The sequence below is a fragment of the Heterodontus francisci genome, chromosome 12, assembly GCF_036365525.1.
Source record: "Heterodontus francisci isolate sHetFra1 chromosome 12, sHetFra1.hap1, whole genome shotgun sequence".
Taxonomy (NCBI): domain Eukaryota; kingdom Metazoa; phylum Chordata; class Chondrichthyes; order Heterodontiformes; family Heterodontidae; genus Heterodontus; species Heterodontus francisci.
Window position 1 is genome coordinate 12,610,994 of NC_090382.1, and position 20,564 is coordinate 12,631,557.

Below are 20,564 nucleotides of genomic sequence, written 5' to 3' on the forward strand. Positions count from 1 at the left end.
TCTAGATGTTCTGCTATCACATCCTTTAAAATAGACTCTAGCATTTTCCCCATGACTGATGAAACGCTAACTGGTCTGTAGTTCCCTGTTTTTTCTCTCCCTCCTTTTTTAAATAGTGGGGTTACATTTTCCACCCTCCAATCTTTAGGAACTGCTCCAGAGTCGATGGAATTTTGTAAGATGACCACCAATGCATCCACTATTTCCAGGGCCACTTCCTTTAGTACTCTGGGATGTAGATTATCAGCCCCTGGAGATTTGTCAGCCTTTAACCCCAATAAGTTCCCTTGCACTATTTTTTTACTAGTACTGATTTCCTTTGGTTCCTGTCTCTCATTAGACCTTTGGTTCCCTAACATTTCTGGGAGGTTATTTGTGTCCTCCTTTGTGAAGACAGAACATAGAATGTGTTTAATTGTTCTGCCATTTCTTTGTTCCTCATTATAATTTCCCCCGTTTCTGACTGTAAGGCATTTGTCTTCACTAATCTTTTTATCTTCACCTATTTATAAAAGCTTTTAGTCAGTTTTTATGTTCCCCGCATGTTTACTCTCATACTCTATTTACCCCGCTTAATCAACCTCTTTGTCCTCCTTTGCTGAATTCTAAATTGCTCCCAATCCTCAGACTTGCTGCTTTTTCTGGCCATTTTATATGCCTCATCTTTCGATCTAATACTATCCTTAATTTCTTTTGTAAGCCACGGTTGAGCCACCTTTCCGGTTTTATTTTTGCACCAGACAGGAATGAATAATTGTTGTAATTCATGCACATGTTCTTTAAATATTATCCATTGCCTATCCACCGTCAACCCTTTTAGTAAAGTTCCCCAATCTACCAGAGCCAACTCGCGCCACATACCTTCGTAGTTTCCTTTGTTTAGATTCAGGACCCTAGTTTCGGATTCAACTACTTCACTCCATCTTAATGAAGAATTCTATCATGTTATGGTCGCTCCTCCCCATTGCACAATACCCAGTCTAGGATAGCCTGTTCTCTAGTGGTTCCTCAACGTATTGGTCTAAAAAACCATCACGTACACACTCCAGGAAATCCTCCTTCACAGAATTATTGCTAATTTAGTTTGACCAATCTATATGTAGATGAAAGTCACCCATGAATACAGTTGCACCCTTATTGCATGCATCTCTAATTTCCTGTTTAATACCATCCCTTACATCTCCACTACTGTTTGGGGGCCTATAGCCAACCCCACCAATGTTTTCTGCCCCTTGGTGTTTCTTAGCTCCACCCATACAGATTCCACATCTCCCTGCTCAGATTCCCATCCCCCTGCCATTCTAGTTTAAACCCTCCCCGACGGCACTAGCAAACACCTGCCACGAGGAAATTGGTCCCAGTCCTGCCCAGATGCAACCCGTCCAGCTTGTACTCGTCCCACCTTCCCCAGAACCGATCCCAATGTCCCATCACTTTTTTTTACCTATGTCGTTGGTACTGATATGTACCACGACAACTGGCTACTCGCCCTCCCCCCTCAGAATGCCCTGCAGTCGCTCAGAGACATCCTTGACCCTAGCACCAGGGAGGCAACATACCATCATGGAGTCTCTTTTGGGCCACAGAAACGCCTGTCTGTTCCCCTTACAATTGAATCCCCTCTCACTATCGCCCTGCCACTCTTCTTCCACCCCTCCTGTGCAGCAGAGCCACCCATGGTGCCATGAACTTGGCTCTTGCTGCTTTCCCCTGAGCCATCTCCCCCAACAATATCCAAAGCGGTATATCTGTTAGAGAGGGGGACGGCCACAGGGGGCTCCTGCACTACCTGCCTTCCTCTACTCTGCCTGGTGGTCACCCATTCCCTTCCTGCCTTTGCAGCATTTGCCTGCAGTGTGACCACCTCACTAAATGTGCTATCCATGATGATCTCAGCATTGCGGATGCTCCACAGTGAATCCACCCGCAGCTCCAGCTCTGTAATGCGGGTAGCCAGTAGCTGCAGATGGATACACTTCCTGCACACATGGTCATCAGGGACACTGGAAGCATCCCTGATTTCCCACATAGCACAGGAGGAGCATATCACGGGGCTGAGCTCTCCTGTCATGACTTACCCTGAGGTTAATTAGTTACTCCCTTTAATTAAAAAATACTAATTACTCTAGAGGCCTGATTCTACGCCAAACACTACCCAATATGATCTAAAGTCCTTAATAAATTACACTAATTTAAAAAAAACACACTTTAGTAGTACAAATCTTATCACTTATACAGCAGGTTTTAAGGTTTTTTAAAAAAAAAGACCTTTCCCCTGATCATTTTTTAAGCTATTTACAGGCGCGAACAGCTGTTACTCATCAACCAATCACCTTGCAGCTTCCCTGTGATGTCACTGTTGACTTTTTTCCTTCATTTTCAAAATTCCGGCGTGTTGGGACTCCTCTCCGTGATCCTCACTCCGTGTTCTCCCCTCCATTCCGCTCCTCTCCGCTCCACTCCCGGAAGGTAAGTGTCTAGGCCACGATCCTCAGGCTCTATTTATCCACTCCTCACTCCGTGTTCTCCCCTCCATTCCGCTCCTCTCCGCTCCACTCCCGGAAGGTAAGTGTCTAGGCCGCGATCCTCAGGCTCTATTTATCCACTCCTCACTCCGTGTTCTCCCCTCCATTCCGCTCCTCTCCGCTCCACTCCCGGAAGGTAAGTGTCTAGGCCGCGATCCTCAGGCTCTATTTATCCACTCCTCACTCCGTGTTCTCCCCTCCATTCCGCTCCTCTCCGCTCCACTCCCGGAAGGTAAGTGTCTGGGCCGCGATCCTCAGGCTCTATTTATCCACTCCTTGCTCCGTGTTCTCCCCTCCATTCCGCTCCTCTCCGCTCCACTCCCGGAAGGTAAGTGTCTGGGCCGCGATCCTCAGGCTCTATTTATCCACTCCTCACTCCGTGTTCTCCCCTCCATTCCGCTCCTCTCCGCTCCACTCCCGGAAGGTAAGTGTCTGGGCCGCAATCCTCAGGCTCTATTTATCCACTCCTCGCTCCGTGTTCTCCCCTCCATTCCGCTCCTCTCCGCTCCACTCCCGGAAGGTAAGTGTCCGGGCCGCAATCCTCAGGCTCTATTTATCCACTCCTCGCTCCGTGTTCTCCCCTCCATTCCGCTCCTCTCCGCTCCACTCCCGGAAGGTAAGTGTTTAGGCCGCGATCCTCAGGCTCTATTTATCCACTCCTCGCTCCGTGTTCTCCCCGCAGGTCCGATCCTCTCCGCTCCACTCGCGGAAGGATTGGGGGTGGCTATTTGAGGGTAAATCAACATCTGACATGTGGGAGTCTTTCAGACGTCAGTTGATTAGAATCCAGGACCAGCATGTTCCTGTGAGGAAGAAGGATAAGTTTGGCAAGTTTCGGGAACCTTGGATAACACGGGAAATTTTGAGACTCGTCAAAAAGAAAAAGGAAGCATTCATAAGGGCTAGAAGGCTAGGAACAGACAAATCCCTTGAGGAATATAAAGACAGTAGGAAGGAACTTAAGCAAGGAGTCAGGAGGGCTAAAAGGGGTTATGAGAAGTCATTGGCAAACAGGATTAAAGAAAATCCCAAGGCCTTTGATATGTATATAAAGAGCAAGAGGGTAACCAGGGAAAGGGTTGGCCCACTCAAGGACAGAGATGGGAATCTATGTGTGGAGCCAGAGGAAATGGGTGAGGTATTAATGAGTACTTTGCATCAGTATTCACCAAAGAGAAGGACTTGGTGGATGATGAGCCTAGGGAAGGGAGTGTAGATAGTCTCAGTCATCTCATTATCAAAAAGGAGGTGGGTGTCTTGCAAAGCATTAAGGTAGATAAGTCCCCAGGGCCTGATGGGATCTACCCCAGAATACTGAGGGAGGCAAGGGAGGAAATTGCTGGGGCCTTGACAGAAATCTTTGCATCCTCATTGGCTACAGGTGAGGTCCCAGAGGACTGGAGAATAGCCAATGTTGTTCCTTTGTTTAAGAAGGGTAGCAAGGATAATCCAGGAAATTATAGGCCGGTGAGCCTTATGTCACTGGTAGGGAAACTATTAGAGAGGATTCTTCGGGACAGGATTTACTCCCATTTGGAAACCAATGAACTTATTAGCAAGAGGCAGCATGGTTTTGTGAAGGGGAGGTCGTGTCTCACTAATTTGATTGAGTTTTTTGAGGAAGTGACGAAGATGATTGATGAAGGAAGAGCAGTGGATGTTATCTATATGGACTTCAGTAAAGCCTTTGACAAAGTCCCTCATGGCAGACTGGTACAAAAGGTGAAGTCACATGGGATCAGAGGTGAGCTGGCAAGATGGATACAGAACTGGCTCCGTCATAGAAGACAGAGGGTAGCAGTGGAAGGGTGTTTTTCTGAATGGAGGGATGTGACTAGTGGTGTTCTGCAGGGATCAGTGCTGGGACCTTTGCTGTTTGTAGTATATATAAATGATTTGGAGGAAAATGTAGCTGGTCTGATTAGTAAGTTTGCGGACGACACAAAGGTTGGTGGAGTTGCGGATAGTGGTGAGGATTGTCAGGGGATACAGCAGGATATAGATCGGTTGGAGACTGGGCAGAGAAATGGCAGATGGAGTTTAATCCGGACAAATGTGATGCAATGCATTTTGGAAGGTCTAATGCAGGTGGGAAGTATACAGTAAATGGCAGAACCCTTAGGAGTATTGACAGGCAGAGAGATCTGGGCGTACAGGTCCTACAGGTCACTGAAAGTGGCAAAGCAGGTGGATAAGGTAGTCAAGAAGGCATACGGCATGCTTGCCTTCATCGGTTTACAAAGTTATAAGCGGCATGGACAGAGTGGATAGTCAGAAGCATTTTCCCAGGGTGGAAGAGTCAGTTACTAGGGGACATAGGTTTAAGGTGAGAGGGGCAAAGTTTAGAGGGGATGTGCGAGGCAAGTTCTTTACACAGAGGGTGGTGAGTGCCTGGAACCTGTTGCCGGGGGAGGTGGTGGAAGCAGGTACCATAGAGACGTTTGCGAGGCATCTTGACAAGTACATGAATAGGATGGGAATAGAGGGATACGATCCCTGGAAGTGCAGAAGGTTTTAGTTTAGGCAGGCATCAAGATCGGCGCAGCCTTGGAGGGCCGAATGGCCTGTTCCTGTGCTGTACTGTTCTTTGTTCTTTGACTTTGTCTTTGCAAGCGTCTAGGCAGCGATCCTCAGGCTCTATTTATCCACTCCTCGCTCTGTGTTCTCCCCTCAGGACCACTCCCCTTCCGGAAGGTAAGTGTCTAGGCCGCAATCCTAGGTCTATATTTATCTGCTCCGTGTTCCCCCCAATCCCATGTACTTTAATTTTGCACACTAATCTCTTATATGGGACCTTATCGAAAGTCTTCTGGAAGTCCAAATACACCACATCCACTAGTTCTCCCTTATCTATTCTACTAGTTACATCCTCAAAAAATTCCTCTCTGCTCCATGCCCGGAAGGTAAATTTGTAGGCCGCAATCCTCAGGCTCTATTTATCTGCTCCACTCTTGGCGTTCTCACCTCAGGTCCACTCCGCTCCCGGAAGGTAAGTGTCCAGGCCGCGAGCCTCGGGCTCTCTTTATCCACTCCTCGCTCCGTGTTCTCCTTGCAGGTCCGCTCCTCTCCGCTCCGCTCCCGGAAGGTAAGTGTCTAGGCCGCGATCCTCAGGCTCTATTTATCCACTCCTCGCTCCGTGTTCTCCTTGCAGGTCCGCTCCTCTCCACTCCACTCCCGGAAGGTAAGTGTCTAGGCCGCGATCCTCAGGCTCTATTTATCCACTCCTCGCTCCGTGTTCTCCCCTCCATTCCGCTCCTCTCCGCTCCACTCCCGGAAGATAAGTGTCCAGGCCGCGATCCTCAGGCTCTATTTATCCACTCCTCGCTCCGTGTTCTCCCCTCCATTCCGCTCCTCTCCCCTCCACTCCCGGAAGATAAGTGTCCAGGCCGCGATCCTCAGGCTCTATTTATCCACTCCTCTCTCGGCGTTCTCCCCTCAGATCCGCTCCTTTCTGCTCTGTTCCCGGAAGGTTAACTGTTCGGGATCCCCGCCGAGAACCAAAAGGGGACAGGAAGGCACAAGACTGGCAAAAGATTAGACAGGGAAGGGGAAAAAGTGACCAAGAGGGCAGGTTAAAGGAAATCTGGGAGGAATCCCGGATGTAAACCCCGACTGTCCGGGCAGCCAACCCCAGAATATGTGAAAAGTTAGACTCCCCATCCTCTTCTGTAAATGCAGACACTAGAAGCACCCCACCAGATTTGCTAGCAGCATTTACAGGAACCTGCAGAGACAAAGAAAGACCTCTAGGAGACAGAGAAGCCATGAGGGTGATGCCTCACCTAATCGAAGTGCCACAAGAGCGTGCAGTCAAGTCTGCTCAAATAGCTACAGGCAGGAATGTCCCAGAGATCAAAGGAGAGATTCCTCCCCCACTGTCAGAAAAAACAAACCAACCAACCCCTGAAGTCAAAAGTCTTTGCATGACTCAGCAAAGCACTGAAAGAGAGTTCAGGATGGCCCCGCCCACTACTGACTCTCCTGAAAAAAAATTACCTCAGCAGGAACAAAGACCCTAGGTAACCATGGAAATGGGCAAACTGAAGAGAAACTTCCCCGGAAAAGAACCACATGTTTATTGGGATGCCAAAAAAGGGGCGATTTTAATAAGTTTTATGATTTGTGAATGAATGAGAGAAATGCATGTTTTTTTCTGTATCTTATATTTTCTCTCGACCCTTTTAATTAAATGTGCTTTTCCCAAATCACATTTCATTCCGCTGGGTGTGGAGATGTCATGCTAGGCCCCCACCTGCTAACAATGAGGCACATTCATTTTGTCATGAACATTAATGTTTAACTGTACCTGGAGCGAGGAAATGACTTGTTAAACAGATCAGCCATGGCTGTAAAAATACATTTGAATATTAACAGACAGTGCTTAGAAGGACAAGGGACCATTCCCTGACACATTCAACCCACAATGGTACTTGATCACCAGGTATTGTGTGCAAGATGAGCATTCCAGAGACTGCTAACATGATACAATCCAAGACGTGGTCAGACCAGTTAGTGACATGACTAACCTACTTGCCAACCTGGCTTTTTCTGAATTGTACAAACCCTTTGGAAAAAAAAGTCTGTTTGCTGCTGAACTGAGAAGATCTCTCTCCTGTCTCCTCCCATCTCTTTCTCACAAGCCTCTGAATCCACTGAAGACACATGAACCCCAAGAGAGAAAAGTCTCCTAAAGTGAACAAGGTTTAAGAAGAGTACTGGGCCCCAACGAAAAGCAAGGTCTACCTACAATCAGGGACTTTACAGTGAGCTCGAAGAACTGTAACAAAAATTCTTCAGATATTGCCTCAAACTTTTCCACTTTATTTTTCTTCTTTCTGTCTCTATTTGCATATGTGTATCGCACATGCATGTTAGCGTGGGCGTGGCGTGTATCCGAATTAGAGTTTAAGTTCAAGTTTAATAAATTTCAACCTTCTTTAAATCTCTTTGTGCTGGTTTCTGTGCCTTATAATTGGAAAGCGGTGAACATGGATTCACCAAGAGGGAGCTAAAAACAGTGTGTTTAAAATTAAACCCTGTTACGGTAAGACCAGGTGAAGGCTGAGAGGGAACCCTAGACCCCTTTCTCACCTGCTTGTAACAATAGTGTGTAGTATACTAAGGGTGGTGGGCTATATCATTAATGCAGGCACTGTAAATGCGTATGGGCAGGAATTGTAACCTCACAGTTACAGTGTCTCCTAAATAGTCACAAGTGACCATATTTCAAATGACTTCACTGACGGGAAAGGAAGTGAAAGTTATTGTATCAAACATGAACTCAGTTTTTCCATCCCCTCACCGAATGAGTATTCCCAGGATTATATTTTTATTTCAGATTTCCATCATCTGAAGTATTTTGCTGGTAATTAATATTAAGGGTTTTCTTGGTTCTTTCTCTCCTTCTGGCACCCAGACTTTTCACCACAGGCCCTCCTAGACTGAGTGTGACACCAGCAGACTCCCCAAGCTGGACTGAGTCTGACACCAGCAGACTCCCCAAGCTGGACTGAGTCTGACACCAGCAGACTCCCCAAGCTGGGCGAGGTGCAACACCAGCAGATGCTCCTAGCTGGACAGAGGGTGACAACAGCAGACCCAAACCGCCACCCCCGCCCTCCACCCCGCAGCTGCATCGAGGGCGACACCAGCAGAAGCTCCAAGCTGGACCAGGGCTTGTAATACAACATCCAGACCAAACACGTGAACAGGAAATGGGATATGTTAAGGAAAATGCAGGCAGATACTGTAGGTTGAAGGCACAGGAGAGTAACTGGGGTCCAGGGATAGGCACCGACACGGAGAGCGGACCCTGTGTGAGAAGGGCAGTAACGGCGGGAGATAAAAACCACCTGTCAGAGCCAAAGTGTGATGTCACAGGAAAACAGGTAGGTGATTGGTGGGTATCTCTTCTATGTCTCTTTTGATTGGCCAAGTGGTTTAAATCAAGAGACAAGATTTCAGCTGAAGAGTACAGTTAAGCAAATCACATTTAAAATATTTAATATTCAAATTAATTAACTAAATAGAATAGAGATGGCTGGGCCGGTGATGTGTTACAGCTGTAGTATGTGGGAGTTGGTGGACACCGGTGTGATCCACGGTGATGTGTTACAGCTGTAGTATGTGGGAGTTGGTGAACACCGGTGTGATCCACGGTGATGTGTTACAGCTGTAGTATGTGGGAGCTGGTGAACACCGGTGTGATCCACGGTGATGTGTTACAGCTGTAGTATGTGGGAGCTGGTGAACACCGGTGTGATCCACGGTGATGTGTTACAGCTGTAGTATGTGGGAGCTGGTGAACACCGGTGTGATCCACGGTGATGTGTTACAGCTGTAGTATGTGGGAGTTGGTGGACACCGGTGTGATCCACGGTGATGTGTTACAGCTGTAGTATGTGGGAGCTGGTGAACACCGGTGTGATCCACGGTGATGTGTTACAGCTGTAGTATGTGGGAGTTGGTGGACACCGGTGCGATCCACGGTGATGTGTTACAGCTGTAGTATGTGGGAGTTGGTGAACACCGGTGTGATCCACGGTGATGTGTTACAGCTGTAGTATGTGGGAGTTGGTGAACACCGGTGTGATCCACGGTGATGTGTTACAGCTGTAGTATGTGGGAGTTGGTGAACACCGGTGTGATCCACGGTGATGTGTTACAGCTGTAGTATGTGGGAGTTGGTGGACACCGGTGTGATCCACGGTGATGTGTTACAGCTGTAGTATGTGGGAGTTGGTGGACACCGGTGTGATCCACGGTGATGTGTTACAGCTGTAGTATGTGGGAGTTGGTGGACACCGGTGTGATCCACGGTGATGTGTTACAGCTGTAGTATGTGGGAGTTGGTGAACACCGGTGTGATCCACGGTGATGTGTTACAGCTGTAGTATGTGGGAGTTGGTGGACACCGGTGTGATCCACGGTGATGTGTTACAGCTGTAGTATGTGGGAGTTGGTGAACACCGGTGTGATCCACGGTGATGTGTTACAGCTGTAGTATGTGGGAGTTGGTGGACACCGGTGTGATCCACGGTGATGTGTTACAGCTGTAGTATGTGGGAGTTGGTGAACACCGGTGTGATCCACGGTGATGTGTTACAGCTGTAGTATGTGGGAGTTGGTGGACACCGGTGTGATCCACGGTGATGTGTTACAGCTGTAGTATGTGGGAGTTGGTGAACACCGGTGTGATCCACGGTGACCACATCTGCAGCAAGTGTTGGCTGCTCGAGGAGCTTCGGCTCAGAGTTGATGAGCTGGAGTCTGAGCTGCAGACACTGCGACACATCAGGGAGGGGGAGAGTTACCTGGACACTGTGTTTCAGGAGACAGTCACACCCCTTAGATTAATTACATCCAATCTGGACCGTGGTCAGGGACAGGAGGGTGTGACTGCGAGTGAGACAGGTATGGGGATCCAGAATTTAGTTTTGGAGGAGCCTCAGTCAATGCCCTTATCCAATAGGTACGGGGTTCTTGCTCCCAGTGTGGACGAGGGCACAGACTGTAGGGAGGATAAGTGAACTGACCACAGCACCGTGGTTCAGAGTGCCATTTAAATGGGGGGAGAAAAGAGAAATGTAGTAGTAATAGGGGATAGCATAGTTAGGGGAATAGATACTGTTCTCTGTAGCAAAGATAGAGAGTCCCAAAGGCTGTGATGCCGACCTGGTGCCAAGGTTAAGGACATCTCTTCTGGGCTGGAGAAGAGCTTGGAGTGGGAGGGAAAGGATCCAGTTGTCGTGGTCCACATAGGTATCAATGACATAGGTAGGACTCAGAAAGAGGTTCTGCTGAGGGACTATGAGCAACTCGGGGCCAAATTAAAAAGCAGAATCACAAAGGTAATTATCTTCGGATTACTACCTGAGCCACATGCAAATTGGCATCGGGTAAATAAGATTAGAGAGGTATATGCATGGCTCATAGACTGGTGTGGGAGAAATGGGTTCCGATTCATGAGGCACTGGCACCAGTACTGGGGAAAGAGAGAGTTGTTCCGTTGGGATGGGCTTCATTTGAACCACGCTGGGACCAGTGTCCTGGTGAATCGTATAACTAGGGTTGTAGATAGGACATTAAACTAAATAGTGGGGGCGAGGGTTCAATCAAGGGGAAGTTTATAAAATCAAAAAGAAACGAGAGAGCAGAGGTGCAGGGTAGTGAAGAGGCAAACGGTAATCAAAGTGTGAGAGGAAGGGGCAGAAAATATAAGCAGAAGAGTGTAGCAGAAATTAGAACCAGAATGAGTAATAATGGTAAAAAGTCAAAGCTTCAGGTTCTTTATCTGAATGCACACAGTATTTGTAACAAGATAGATGAGTTGACGTCACAAATAGAAATAAATGAATATGACTTGATAGCTATTACAGAGACATGGTTGCTGGGTGACCAAGACTGGGAACACAATATTCAAGGGTATTCGACATTCTGGAAAAATAGGCAAAAAGGAAAAGGAAGTGGGGTAGCTTTGTTATTAAAGGAAGGTATCAGTGTGGTGGTGAGTAGTGATAGAGGTGTAATAGATTGTGATGTATAATCAGTTTGGGTGGAAATAAGGAATAGCAAGGTGAAGAAGTCACGGGAGGGAGTCATCTATAGGCCCCTGAAGAGTTGCCTCACTGTAGGGCAAAGTATAAATCAGGAAATAATGGAGGCTTGTAAGAAGGGTACTACAATTGTCATGGGTGATTTTAATCTGCATATAGACTGGACAAATCAGATTGGCAGAGGTAACATGGAAGACAAATTTGTAGATTGCATCGGGGATTGTTACTTAAAGCAATACATTGCAGACTATTTTAGATCTAGTATTGTGTAATGAGGTAGAATTAATAAGAGATATCGTAGTTCAGGATTCTCTCGGAGGTAGCGATCATAACTGGTAGAATTTCAATTTCAGTTTGAGGGCGAGCGATTCGGGTCTCAAACCAGTGTCTTCAATTTAAGCAGGGGCAATTACAGAAGTATGAAGAAAGAGTTGTCTAAAGCAGGCTGGGAAAACAGACTAAGGGGAAGGTCAGTGGATGAGCAGTGACAGACATTTAAGCAGATATATCATAATGCTCAGCAAAAATTTATCCCGGTCAGAAAGAAAAACTCGATGAGAAGGATGAACCACCCGTGGTTAACAAAGGCAGTCAAGGAGAGTATCCAATCAAAAACTAATGCATACAAAACAGCAAAAACTAGTGGTTGGCCAGAGGATTGGGAATTTTTTAGGAACCAGCAGTGGATCACTAAAAAGCTAATAAAGAGGGAGAAAATTGATTACGAAAGTAAATTGGCAAGAAATATAAAAACAAACAGCAAGAGCTTCTATGGGTATATAAAAAGAGAGAAAGTAGCTAAAGTGAGCGTGGGACCCTTGGAGGATGTGACTGGAGAATTGATAACGGGGAACAGGGAAATGGCAGATAATTTAAACCAATATTTTGCATCGGTCTTCACAGTGGAGGACACTATAAACATCCCACAGATATCAGATAAGCAAGGAGCTAATGGGAGGAAAGATCTTGTAACAGTCTCTATCACAAGGGACAAAGTATTTGACCAACTAATGGGACTAAAGGCAGACAAGTTACCAGGACCTGATGATCTACACCCAAAGGTTTTAAAAGAAGTGGCTGCAGAGATAGTGGAGGCATTGGTTGAAATATTCCAGAACTCACTGGATTCCGGGAGGGTCCCAGCGGATTGGAAAACCACTAATGTGATGCCCCATTCAAGAAGGGAGGGAGACAAAAAGCAGGATCGATAGGCTAGTCAGCCGAAAATCAGTCGTTGGGAAAATGCTGGAGTCCATTATTAAGGAAGAAATAGCAGGACATTTAGAAAAGCTTAACACAATCAATCAGAGTCAACATGGTTTTGTGAAGGGGGAAATCATGTTTGACAAATTTGCTGGAGTTCTTTGAGGATATAACAAGCAGAGTTGATAAAGGGGAACCGGTAGATGTAGTGTATTTGGATTTCCAGAAGGCATTCGATAAGGTGCCACAGAAAAGATTATTGCACAAGATCGAAGCTCACGGTATTGGGGGTAATGTATTAGCATGGATTGAGGATTGGTTAACACACAGAAGACAGAGAGTCAGGATAACGGATCTTTTTCAGCTGTAACTAGTGGAGTGCCACAAGGATCAGTCCTACCGCCTCAATTATTTACTGTCTATATTAATGACTTGGAGGAGGGGGCAAAGTGTAATATATCGAAATTTGCTGACAATACAAAAATAGGTGGGAGGGCATGTCGTGATGAGGACATAAGGAATCTGCAAGGGGATATAGATAGGTTGAGTGAGTGAGCAAAAACTTGGCAGATGGAGTTTAATGTAGGAAAGTGTGAGGTCATGTACTTTGGTAGGAAGAATCAAAAGGCAGACTATTATTTAAATGGAGAGAGACTTCAAAAAGTGCAGCACAGAGAGATCTGGGTGTTCCTGTGCATGAAACACAAGAGGTTCACATGCAGTTGCAGCAAGTAATCAGGAAGGCAAATGGAATTTTGGCCTTTATTGCGAGGGGTTTGGAGTTTAAAAATAGGGAAGTCTTGTTACAATTGTATAGGGAGTTGGTGAGGCCACACCTGGAGTATTGTGTACAGTTTTGGTCCCCATATTTAGGGAAGAATATACTGACATTGGTGCCAGTTCAAAAGAGATTCACTAGGCTGATTCCTGGGATGAAGGGGTTGACTTATCAAGAACAGCTAAACAGGTCAGGCCTTTATTCATTAGAGTTTAGAAGAATGAGGGGTGATTTTGTTGAAACATACAAAATTCTAGGCGGTTTGACAGGGTAGACGTTGAGAAGATAGTTCCACTAGTGGGGGAATCTCGAACCAGGTGACATAATTACAGAATAAGGGGACACTCATTTAAAACTGAGATGTGAAGGAATTTCTTCTCTCAGAGGGTAGTGAATGTCTGGAATTCTCTACCCCAGAGAGTTGTGGAGGCTGGATCACTGAAAGTATTTAGAGGAGGTGGATAGATTTTTGAAATATCGGAGAGTTGAGGGCTATGAGGAGTTGGCACAAAAGAAGAGTTGAGGTCTGGGGCAGATCAGCCATGATCTTATTGAATGACAGGGCAGGCTTGAGGGGCTGAATGGCCTGCTCCTGCTCCTATTTCTTATGGTCTTATGTTGCACCATGGACATTTGACAAAATTATTGACTCAGCCATGGACATGGGGGCAATTAATTCTGTTTATGAAGTGTATAGCCAATCTAATGCCATCAAAACACATTCTGATTAAAAACACATTCCTCCCTAGAAATAAAACATACAAACATCAATGGACAGCAGCAGCACTGTATTAGCTAGCTAGCAAGCAAAATAGTATGCAATGCGAATTACTTTTGTTGACAGAATACAGCGAGCTGCACCATGTCACGGGTGGTAGATGAACCTTATTGGATAACCTTTGTGGATTCACTCTGTCAGGAGTGAAAATCCATCCAATAAACCATAAAACTCAAGGAGAGGATTGTTATTGTGTTTATTGAGGTGAGGCAATTGAAAATCAGCACTGCTACTGTCACAAGACAATTTAACCCATGTCAATGTTTGTGTAACTTCTCCACCTGCTTGTAATATGTGTCTGAATACAGGGCAGCCAACAAAAGGGCAGTGATCTCCAAATCAGGAGAATTTTATAGGATGGAGCAACCGTACTTCAGAAGAGTCATGTAAAACAGGAAAGAGGAGTGGGACAGGAAGAGACAGAGAAATTAAGGTCAGTAGCCCGTTTATTCATCTTGACAGCCTGTTAAACTAGCTCCTGGATTCTAAAATACAGAAACAACAGCATCTCTCATGGACAAAATATAATTTATTCACCAAAGCTAGTGACACAATTAGATAATCACAATTACAAATAAAGAGCGCCCTTCAGTTCCTCCAATAAAGCAATTCTGTTAAATTCACTTATGTCTGTATCTCAGTCTATCACTGTCAATTACGGTTCAGCTTTGACAAGATAATTATTAACAAAAAGCTTTTCTGCAAAAGGTTGAGCGGTTGTCACTGCATGTATTATTCAGTTGCAAAATGTTTAGTCACTATGTCTAAGATTGTAATCCAGATTAACCAGTTCATGTCCAAGCTAAATCTCTTACCTGTTAGCAAAGGTGCACTGATAACATAATATAATTGTATGACAAAGACAACTTTCAAATAACATTGGCCAGTCAGATTATCAGTCCTCAAACTGGATAGTAAATGATGCACATTGCAGTTATTGAACTTTGACATCCATGTAAAACTTGACCTTTAATCCAATTTGCAGCAAACAAAAAACAGTTAATAACTGTTTCCAGCACAGCCAGTGAAACATAATAAATCTTTACTGTGTCTTCCCCAATAGATTTTAAATCTGAAAATGCAGCATGAATTTTGTTAAGGAATTGTAAACATTACAGCATAGATTAAGCTTTATTAAAGCTATCCATTGTTTTTACTAACTATTGTATATGGGTTAGCAGCATCCTGTTTTGCCAATATTATTCAGCCCTATTACGTTGTACTCTTGCATTCATGAGGAATTTACTGTGCTGACTTCTGGATATTCCTTGGATTTTCTTGCCTGTTTCCCCTCAATACAAGTTCTGGAAAAACGTGAGTCCAAATGGATAGCAGTGGAATTGCAACATTTATATAGAAGTAAAAGTCCAGCATCTTTCAACATGTCACTGAGCTTGTGTCCCAAGTGAAAGTAATGCCAGCCAGAGCATAGACATTTAAACATTCCCTAATTGACTTTTGCCATTTAAAATGAGTTACTAAACACAATAACCTAGCTCCTAGGTTATTTTAAAACACAAGGTTAAAGACTTGGAGCAAGGATGTCCAACCTTTTCATATGGTGGTGGGGGGAGCACATTACAATTTCAGACAGATAAAGGCATTAAAAATGTATCTTACTATTAATCAAAATAGCAACAAATGTGCATTTTTATGAAGAACCTCTCAATAAGAAGACTAATTTATTGACTTACTTTCGTTACTATGATTTAGTGAGATACCTGCCATTTTTTTTGCTTGCACAAATAGTCAATCTCTGCCTGCACATTTCTAGCAATATGGAGTATTCCAGATCGATGTCCATCTGTCAGGAGTTATCTTGATCACTCTCTCACCCTCGTCTCACTGTCTTTCACCACCCCTCTGTGTTCCCCCCCCTCTGTGTCCCACCCTGTGCTTCCCCCTGTGTTCCTGCACCTCTGTTTTACCCTCCTCTGTCTTACACCCCTCTGTCTTACCCCCACTCTGTCTTATCCCCACTCTGTCTTACCCCTGTGTTACCCTCGTGTCGTCTCCCCTCTCTGTGTCGTCTCCCCCTTCTCGGTGTCGTCTCCCGCCCCCTCTCTGTCTCCTGCCCCCTCTCTGTCTCCCGCCCCCTCTCTTTCTCCCGCCCTCCTCTCTCTCTCCCGCCCCCTCTCTCTCTCCCGCCCCCTCTCTCTCTCCCGCCCTCCTCTCTCTCTCCCGCCCTCCTCTCTCTCTCCCGCCCCCTCTCTCTCTCCCGCCCCCCTCTCTCTCCCGCCCCCTCTCTCTGTCTTCCGCCCTCCTCTCTGTCTTCTGCCCTCCTCTCTGTCTCATTGCCCTCCTCTCTGTCTCATTTCCCAACTCTCTGTCTCATTGCCCTCCTCTCTGTCTCTTTGCCCTCTCTCTTTCTCTTTGCCCTCTCTGTCTCTCTCTTTGCCCTCTTTCTGTATTCCCCTCTCTCTCTCTCTCTCCCTCTCTCTCTGCCCTCATTCTCTCTCTCTCTCTGCCCTCTCTCTGAATTCCCCTCTCTCTCTCTGTCCCTCTCTCTCTGCCCTCTCTCTCTCTCTCTCTATTCCCCTTTCTCTCTCTCTGTCCCTCTCTCTCTGCTCTCTCTCTCTCTCTCTCTATTCCCCTCTCTCTCTCTCAGTCCCCCTCCCTCTCTGCTCCAACACCTCTCTGACCGTTGCTGAGAGTGGCAACAGCAGTTACCGAACATCGGAAGCTTTGGGGTTTTCCGGTGGGCTTTTTATAAAGTCAGAACCCACTGCGAAACCCAAAAATATCCTAACAGGTGCTGAGAACAGGAAGAATTGGATCAAAACATTTTATAAACAACATGATGGGAAGCTGAGACCCATTGCCTGCAATTCCTGTGGAATGTGGGAATGCTGCACGTGTCCTGGATAAACACATATGTTGGAAGCACCAGCCACTGTTTGAACTCAAGCTCAGGGTTTCTGAACTTGAGGAACAGCTGGAGTCACTGAAGACTGAGAATTTCCTGCAGCACATGTTCCAGGAGGTGGTCACCCCACAGCTACAGAGAGGATAGTAAGTGGGTGGCCATCTGGGAGGGGATGAAGAGGAAAATAGTGCAGGAATCCTCTGGGCATGTGGCATTCTCAATCTGCTTTTCAGCACTGACTATCAGTGAGGGTGATGGCACTTGAGGGGAGTGTAGTCTACAGCACATTCATGGCACTGTGGGGCCAATGACTGCACTGGGGGTGGGGGCACAGCAAAGTGTAGAAATCCAGTGGTTCTTGGAGATTCAATAGGGGAAAGACAGATGTTTCTGCAACACTGACGTGAGTCCTGCATTGTGTGTTATCTCCCTGGTGCCAGGGTGAAGGGCATCACTGAGTGGGTACAGAACATTTTGAGGGAACAATCAGAAGTTGTGGTCCATATGGGTATTAATGACATTGGTAGGAAAAGGGTTGAGCTCCTGCAGTCAGTTAGGAAGCTAGTGAGAAAAGCTGGACTCAAATGTAGTAATCTCTGAAATAGTCCCAGTGCCATGTGCTAGTTAATATAGGAATAGTAGAACAAGCTACTGCAAGGCTGGAGAAGTGGTTCAAGGGGGAGGGTTTCAGATTCCTGGGGCATTGGGACCAGTTCATGGTGGACCAGATTCACCACAACAGAGCTGGGACCAATATCCTCACGGGAAGGTTAAGTAGTGTTTTAGGGACTAATTTGGCAGGAGCAGGGTGGGGGTGGGGGAGAAATGATGTGGAACCAGGATGAAACATTAGAGAGGAGAAATAAGATGCAGAGGATTGGGAGAGACAAATAGCACAAGAGTAAAGAACAGTTCAAAAATAGGAGGGATCAGACAGGGGGCGTGGGGCAATACGAAGCAGTCTAATTTGGGGTTGGAGTGAATGTATGTAAACACATGGAGTCTGGTAAATAAGGTTGTGTTACAGGATAATCAGGGAAGGGAAAAAAAGTTGGGGATGGGAATATTGATTAAAGGAATTAGTACAGCACTGGGGAAACTCCGTTCTGATGAAAGGTCAGTGACCTGAAACATTAACTCTGTTTCTCTCTCTCCTGCCTGACCTGCTGAGTATTTCCTGCATTTTTTGTTTTTTTTTCAAAAATCATATTAATTGCAGTTTTGAAATTTTCAGTTGAACCCCACGCTCAACAGATTTTTGGGGAGACAGAGAATTCCAGATTTCCACTCCCCTTTGTGTGAAGAAATGCTTCCTGACATCACCCTGAACAACCTGGCTGTAATTTAAATTTTGTTCTGGAACACCTCACGAGTGAAATAGTTTCTCTGTACTGACCCTGTCAAATACTTCAGTCATTTTAAACACCTCCGTTAGATCATCCATGAATCATCTTCTATATTCAAGGGAATCCAAGGCAACCTGGCTTCATAATTTAACCCTTTAAATAGCCTTGCTGTGAGGGGACTTACTGAGTATCTCAGTCTGGTGAACTCTCCACAGAGAGAAACAATCACGTTGATGGTCCAGTGTGATTCACAGAGATTTGACAAAGAGAAGTCAGTTTATTCCTGAGATCTTGGTGCCTTTGATGCTGATATTCTGTCCTGAGTATCTGGAATGTGTGTCTGTGTGTTACTGGTTGTTATGGCAGCGAAGGTTCACGGCAGCACTGAGAGCTGCTCCTCTCCCAGAGCCATCGTCAGACAGCAGGAAATCCACTTCACACTTTGGAGCCAAAACCTTCACTGTGTCCTGGAGAATCCGGGAAAAACTATCAGCAGAAACCAAAGTCAGAGTGGGAAAACCAGTCCTGGAATATTCTACATCTCCTTAAACCAGTGTTAGAACCGTAAAACAAACCCGAGACAGTTACAACCCCTTACACCAGTGACAGAGCAAGGAAACAAGATCAAGATATTCCCTTAAACCAGGGTTAGGCTAGGAAAACCAGCCAGAGAGACTCCGCATTCCTTTAAACCAGAGTCTAATCAGGAAAAACAGTCCAAGATACTCTGCGACCTTTTAAACCAGAGTGTGAATGGGAAAACCAACCCAAGACACTCCGGGTCCCCTTAAACCAGTGTCAGAGCGGGAAACCTAGCTCGAGAGACCCACGTCACCTTAAAACAGAGTCTGACCAATGGGAAGATTGTGTGTGGACAATATATGTGTGTTGGGTTAGTGGAAATGTAACACGGTGACACTTACTGAGGGTGTAACTTGTATAAAGTCCCATCCACCCCGACGGTAATCTTCAGCTGTTCCAGTTGGCGATTTTCTCTCATTTTCTCCAGCACAGCGGAGAGTCCAGCCCCACACAGCTGAGCAGCTCTCTGGGACACTATCAGACACACCTCCCTCATCACAACACAGTCCTCACTCCCACACGGCAGGCCCAGCTCCTCCAGGATGGAGTGAACATGTTGCAGATCCCCATAATCACTGAGAGAGGGAGAGGACAAAGAGGGATATTAAAATCACAGAGATACAATGTGATATTGAGATATGGGATTCAGTGTGAGTCTGAGAGGTGGGGTCCCTTGTGAGTCTGAGATGTGGAGTTCAGTGTGAGTCTGCGATGTGGGGTCCCTTGTGAGTCTGAGATGTGGGGGTCAGTGTGAGTCTGAGATGTGGGGGTCAGTGTGAGTCTGCGATGTGGGGTTCAGTGTGAGTCTGAGATGTGGGGTCCATTGTGAGTCTGAGATGTGGGGTTCAGTGTGAGTCTGAGATGTGGGGTTCATTGTGAGTCTGAGATGTGGGGTTCAGTGTGAGTCTAAAATGTGGGGTTCATTGTGAGTCTGAGATGTGGGGTCCATTGTGAGTCTGAGATGTGGGGTTCAGTGTGAGTCTGCGATGTGGGGGTCAGTGTGAGTCTGAGATGTGGGGGTCAGTGTGAGTCTGCGATGTGGGGTTCAGTGTGAGTCTGAGATGTGGGGTTCATTGTGAGTCTGAGATGTGGGGTTCAGTGTGAGTCTAAAATGTGGGGTTCATTGTGAGTCTGAGATGTGGGGTCCATTGTGAGTCTGAGATGTGGGGTTCAGTGTGAGTCTGCGATGTGGGGGTCAGTGTGAGTCTGAGATGTGGGGGTCAGTGTGAGTCTGCGATGTGGGGTTCATTGTGAGTCTGAGATGTGGGGTCCAGAGTGATTCTGAGATGTGAGGTCCAGTGTGAGTCTGAGATGTGGGGTCCAGTGTGATTCTGCGATGTGGGGTTCGGTGTGATTCTGAGATGTGGGGTCCAGTGTGAGTCTGCGATGTGGGATTCACTGTGAGTCTGAGATGTGGGGTTCAGTGTGATTCTGCGATGTGGGATTCAGTGTGAGTCTGAGATATGGGGTTCAGTGTGAGTCTGAGATGCAGGGTCCAGTGTGAGTCTGAGCTGTGGGGACCAGTGTGATTCTGAGCTGTGGGGTCCAGTGTGAGTCTGAGATGTGGGGTCCAGTGTGATTCTGAGATATGGGGTCCAGTGTGAGTCTGAGATATGGGGTTCAGTGTGAGTCTGAGATGTGGGGTTCAGTGTGAGTCTGAGAAGTGGGGTTCAGTGTGAATCTGAGATGACGGGTTCAGTGTCAGTCTGAGATGTGGGGTTCAGTGTGATTCTGAGATGTGGGGTCCAGTGTGATTCTGAGACGTGGGATTCAGTGTGAGTCTGAGATATGGGGTTCAGTGTGAGTCTGAGATGTGGGGTTCAGTGTGAGTCTGAGAAGTGGGGTTCAGTGTGAGTCTGAGATGTGGGGTCCAGTGTGAGTCTGAGCTGTGGGGTCCAGTGTGAGTCTGAGATGCGGGGTCCAGTGTGAGT

General features: G+C 46.3%; 1 protein-coding gene across 1 annotated transcript; it reads right to left on the reverse strand.

The window, feature by feature from the left end:
- Positions 1–14,285: 14,285 nt before the first annotated feature.
- LOC137376091 (hexokinase HKDC1-like) lies at positions 14,286–19,129 on the reverse strand. The gene is made up of 4 exons (XM_068044120.1): positions 18,975–19,129; positions 18,403–18,537; positions 15,086–15,143; positions 14,286–14,324 (listed from the first exon to the last, which is right to left on the reverse strand). The coding sequence occupies exons 1-4, from the start codon at positions 19,127–19,129 to the stop codon at positions 14,286–14,288; spliced, it is 387 nt and encodes a 128-aa protein (XP_067900221.1).
- Between the last annotated feature and the right edge of the window lie 1,435 nt (positions 19,130–20,564).

Coding starts and splice junctions, on each gene's coding strand:
- LOC137376091 (XM_068044120.1), bottom strand. CDS start 19,129: ATGAGGGAGGTGTGTCTGATAGTGTCCCAGAGAGCTGCTCAGCTGTGT. Junction 15,144..18,402: donor CTTCGCTGCCATAACAACCA/GTAACACACAGA, acceptor ACGTTTTTCCAG/AACTTGTATTGAGGGGAAAC. Junction 14,325..15,085: donor AATATCCAGAAGTCAGCACA/GTAAATTCCTCA, acceptor TCTGTATTTTAG/AATCCAGGAGCTAGTTTAAC.